Source organism: Micropterus dolomieu, linkage group LG06, assembly GCF_021292245.1.
Source record: "Micropterus dolomieu isolate WLL.071019.BEF.003 ecotype Adirondacks linkage group LG06, ASM2129224v1, whole genome shotgun sequence".
Classification (NCBI taxonomy): Eukaryota; Metazoa; Chordata; class Actinopteri; order Centrarchiformes; family Centrarchidae; genus Micropterus; species Micropterus dolomieu.
The window spans coordinates 27,589,299-27,594,745 of record NC_060155.1 but is presented as its reverse complement, the minus strand read 5'-3'; the positions used below and the strand labels follow the sequence as shown (position 1 = coordinate 27,594,745).

Here is a 5,447-nt window from a genome sequence, read left to right as displayed (position 1 = left end):
ATCAATGCAGGAAAAGAGTGTGTGTTCGCTGCTGATGACCAAGTCTTATTCAAACACGATTATTTTTGTGTGTGTGTGTGTGTTTACCAGGGTACTTCTCTGTAATCTTGGTCAGTCTGTACTGTTTGTACAAACTACTGGAGGTGTCCACTTCACACTTCATGGCCTCATACAGACACAACTGCTCCTCAAAACCACGGTTGACCCTGAAAAACATCCACCAGCTAGTAATTATCTGTCCTGCGCACAGACTGTATATAAGAAGGGGACATAGTCACGTCACCCGTTGGGTTTTGAAGCCTCGAGTTTGGCCGATAGGGCGCCGCCATGTTGAGTTTTTATAACTAGCGGCACCGGACGTGACCATATTTGGACGAGACGGTGGCGCTAACGGCCGTGTGTGTAGGTGCATCCGTAATTCACGTTAATTGTCATTTTAACAGGGCTGATAATTTTGTTTAGCGAACAACAGGCTTAAAACTAAATGTACTCACCAGAGAACTACTAATAAGCTTTTTCAACAGCACTGGTTAAATTTACACACTGCAGTGGGCACGAGTCACTCTAGCCTGATTGACAGGTCACCGTGGTAACGACTTGTGAAGCGTACTCTGCTTTATGGTCTATTTTCCTCTAAATGGGACCATAATTTACTAAATGATTATCGTGTTGTGTTGAAGAAGACTTGAAACTAACGACTGAGACCATAAACTCATCAGGATTTTCCACACGCTCTTGACGCCACAAAGCAATTTTTTCCACACAGCGAAAAACAAAAGTGGTGACGTTGACTCAATTCAATTTAATTCCGCCGAGCTGATGCAAAACCGCCGTCAAGTGAACTCGCTCTCACGCTGCGAGTCCTGACAGTGGGGGTGTGTGGTAACGTAGCTGTCAGACTTTTGCAATATAAATATTTAAAAAACCTCAGTTTTGGTTTCCACCTCCTTGTCAGTCATCCTAACACGCAGCCCCATGTTTCTCTGTCTGTCAGATGGTTTGAAGGGGTATTACCAGCAGAGCAATAATGTAATGCACAGCAGAATAAAGGGAAGGTAGACTTTTAAAAATATTATGAATTCTCCTTAAATGGCGACGATAGTCTCATAATATTACAACTTTTTTTCCTCAACAAGTCAGAGAACACAGATATGTGGGAACAGAAAACCTGCTGAAACACAGAAGCTATTAAAATCCAGGAGTTTATAACTAAATTAAAATGAATTAATTTATCATTGAGGTAAAAAGCTGCCACAGCCACGTCGAAAGAGGTCACTTTCACAAACAAAAGACACAAAGTATGGGGGGGGGGGAGGGCTAAATCGTGACTCAGCAGGGATGATATTACATGAGAAAAGTTCATCTAAAAGGAGAAATATATCTAAAAGCAACACAGAAGCGGCACTGACTTAGATTCTGTTGGAGTATCAGCTGAATTTTGTGTTGCTCTTTACATAAAAACCATTTCAAATCATAATTTGGCGCAGAAAAATTCACAGAAATGCAGGAAATTTAATGCTCAAATTCTTCATATAACTCAGCATTGAAGATATCTTAAAAATAGTGTTAAAATCTCACCTCAATTTCATGAACCCAATATCGCGTCTCGTCACACCTTTAATGATAGGCAGTCAGTAAACTTACTGTACGTCCTGTTTGACACTCCTCAGTCTGTGGTAAGCCTCAGTGAAGCCCAGCTGGTATCTCTTCATGAGATATGCAGTAACGATGGTGGCACTGCGACTCCGACCCGCCTGGCTGACACACACACACACACACACCGTTAGACTTATTGTTTTGTATTCGTTTTATTATCTTAGCATCCCCAACAACATCAGGCAAAAAGACTGCCGATTAAAACTAGCCAGTGGCTAACTCAGGTGCACATATTTGTTTTGGATGTTAAACAATGTACATTATCCCTTCTCAAATAAACAGTAAATAAATAAACATATAATCGATTAATCCATGCAACCGTTTATAAAGTGATTGCTAAAATTAGAGTTTAATTATGAGACTATTTGGAAGGAGATGAGCTCGAGCTCACGGAAATGACTGGCTGGCCGATGAGAGCTCCTGTTGCTTAATATATAGTGATGAACATTGACAACATTAGTTGCCGCACAAGTACACAGTAACTGCACATGGTAAAGCAGGGAATAAAGATAACAGAACACACATTAGTCGGTAGAATAATGAGTACATTAAAAATATTAATTTTTTAGATCAATTCGTTTATTTATGACTTAAAGAAAGAAAGTTAAAGCGACACTCCTGCAACTTTATTCATTTTTCAACTTTTAAAAGTCCCACTGAGTTCATGTCTTGGTCAATAGTCTTTCATAATCTAATGATGTACACAAGCGATTCCCAAAGTGTGGTGTGCGTGAGCTGCCACACAACAATTATTTTTGGTGGAATTCTTCATAAAATAAAAACCTGAATTGAAAACTTTCCTTTGTAAATTGAATTTAAAATTAAAAACGTTATTAATTATTAATAGTTAGTTCACAGGAAATGGATACTCGCACAGCTCTCTCCCTCTCTCAGGCTGAGCCAATCGTCCTTACAAATCCTCATATGGATCCTCTTTTTCCCCATGTTATCATGTTAACTGTTTATGAGGCTTTAACAGGGTGCGATGTTTTGAAACGTATTTTTTTTTTTTTTGTCAAGAAAATACCCCCCCTCCTCTCTCCGCACGGTTTGGCACGCAGGTGGACTGTGGATTGATTGCAAAGTTTAACCATCACAGTATAAGAAAAGGTTTTACTGCCACTGTTGCTTTTTAAAGTAATAAATATATAACGACGCAGTGAAAAGAAGACGGATGCGTGCTGTGTTTAAAGCGCAGTGAGTGGATAAGAGGAGAGCGACTGATTTAAAAGTCGTCACTTTCAAGAGTGTCACTGAGTGAAACCACGTAACTTTGGGACACTAAGCAAATAAATAAGTTATAAATGAATAAGTAAAAATAATATATACATATACTTGAACCACCTTTCTACACATCAGATGCAGTGGTGACTGTGAAACGGCAGATGCCTCCCGTTGACCTCTGACCCTTACCAGTGAACAAGCGCAGCCTTGCCCGCATCCACAGCCTGCTGAATGAACTGGAAGCTGTCGTCCATGTGACTCAGGAGGTCAGAGGTCACCTCATCGAGAACATTGATCCACTTCCTGCAGCGTACCGCATCAGCAGGAAGCAGAGGAGCGGGATCCACAGAGTCCACAGACAGGACGTGAGTGACAGCTGCATCGGCCAACGCCTGGCGGTCGTTCAGGTCAGCCGCAGTGCCGATGTACAGACCAGGGTCCACCAGAAGCATGGCTGCAGAGAAAGTAGAGTAAAGTAGCTTCAATGTCCTCACGGGGCCTCGAGTGGGATTGCAGACAGCCGTCAATAATAGTAAATATTCACTACAACAACAATAAAAGTGTAGGGCTGAACGATTTTGAAAAAAGATCTAATTACGGTTATTCTGAGCGATGTTGCAATTGCGGTACGATTTGCGATCTCAGAGGGAATCATCATTTAGACATAATTATTCTCATTTTTATTGAAAAACATATTTAAATGATTGAGGTGTGATTTTTGCAGGGATCTGTACCAAACAAAGATGTTTTCTTAAGTCTGTGGAATAGGATGTGTAAGTCAGAACATCTCTGCACCACGACAATATTAAAATTAAAATTGTATTTTGACACACATTTAGCTTTTTCTCGGTTTAAATAAAAATAAAAATATCCATACATGGCGATTTGAACAGGATAATACATAAACATTTTCAGTGTTTATTAGATTGCATTTATTAATAATGCTGCGTTAAGCCTACTCAATTTTTTTATTTAGTGTATCTTGTATTCTTTTATTTCGTAATTAATTGTATTTTATTTTACAAATGAAAAACATGATTGGCTGAAAAAGAAGCATCTGACCATTAATGTAAAGAAAACTGAATGTATGTATTTTCACTCACCCAGAAAAAGTCTTTCTTTTACTAATTTTATTACTTTTGCGAACCAAGAACTTGTCGTCACAAAGACCTACAACTACCTTGGTGTGCTACTTGATTCACATCTTACATAATCGGGAACACATTTCTAGATTAATAAAAAAGTTGAATCAGAAACTCTATGTGTATAACAAGATTAGGTCGTATCTCTCCTTTTCGGTTGCTGAAACTTACCTACATGCTATTGCTTTTTTACTTTCAGATTCAAAATACAATCCAACAAATATCATCCATCACATATTTCAAAAAGTCATATAAACTGTTTCTTCTTAAGAGTCATATTTGCACACACTGATTGTTCATGTATTGTTTTTAGTCTTGTTTCTCCGTATTTAATGTTTCTCTTGTTTGTATCTGTCTACTCAATAATAATGTCCTGAATTAATGTGTTGAAATTGTGTTTATTGTTCTATGTTGCTGCAGAACAGGAACCTGTTTTTAAACTGAGTCAGGCCCGTTTACTGTAACTAAATTGTCGCTCTTAAACTTTTCCTGTATAATAAATGAAATTACTGTTTTTATAAATTATTTATGTATGTTCAGAGTAAACATCTGTGGCTTCTTCACCTCTCCTATCACATCTGCTTCACTCCTGTGTTTTCATGCTGTCTGCATTCATGCGAGCTTTAACTGAAAATAACTAAATTACCAAAGTTTAAAAGTGGCGTCTCCTTTTTAGGACTACATAAGTGATACAAATTTAAAAATCATCTTAAAAAACACTTTGACAAAGAGGTCTGTCTTTGTTTTCAGTGACATATTGACATCAGAACAGGTCCAGATCAAAACCCGCTATGCCTAGAGCTGTTTCTTTGTGAGACATTTATTCTATTTCTAAAAATGAAAAGCGGCGAGTTATATGTTGTTTTTTTCCCCAACAAATATTTATATAAAAAAACATTTAAGAAGATCCTCAATTTTCTTGTACAGTATGTATTTATTTGTTTTACTTTTGGACCACATTAGACGATATAAACTGCTTTTTTTTTTTTTTTTTTTGCATTTTCACAAATAGAATAAAGGTTTAACAAATCTGTCTTTTAAAGAAACTTTATCATCTCTGGGACAATCTAGTCCAGATTTGACAGCTGTAGGCAGTGTTTTCTTGATCTGGATCTGGTATCATCATTTTTATTTTTTTTTCCATTTTCACATATAGAATAAAATTCTCACAAACGTGAATCTATATTTCAAATAATCTTTAGCCTCTCTGGGACATCCTAGTCCAGATTTGACAGCTCTGGGTATCGTGGCTTTGGATCTGCAAACTGGGTTTCCCTGAACAGCCGAATCGGAAGCGAAACTTCACGTAACATCGTAACTCACCTCTTATTTTAGCTCTCCCAGAGTGAAACTCTAAAACTGTTTTCTCACCGCTTTCGAAAAGAGAAAATCTGGCTGCAACAACACAAAATACGGAGTTTAATT

General features: G+C 37.8%; 1 protein-coding gene across 1 annotated transcript in view; it reads right to left on the bottom strand.

The window, feature by feature from the left end:
• dusp12 (dual specificity phosphatase 12) overlaps positions 1-5,447 on the bottom strand; it is a 13,673-nt gene that overhangs the window by 7,640 nt on the left and 586 nt on the right. The window contains exons 2-4 of the mRNA XM_046052062.1: positions 3,070-3,334; positions 1,645-1,758; positions 88-206 (exon numbers count right to left, since the gene is read on the bottom strand). Coding sequence (XP_045908018.1) covers positions 88-206; positions 1,645-1,758; positions 3,070-3,332 — 496 coding nt within the window. The 5' untranslated portion in view covers positions 3,333-3,334. The remainder of the gene's footprint in view (positions 1-87; positions 207-1,644; positions 1,759-3,069; positions 3,335-5,447) is intronic.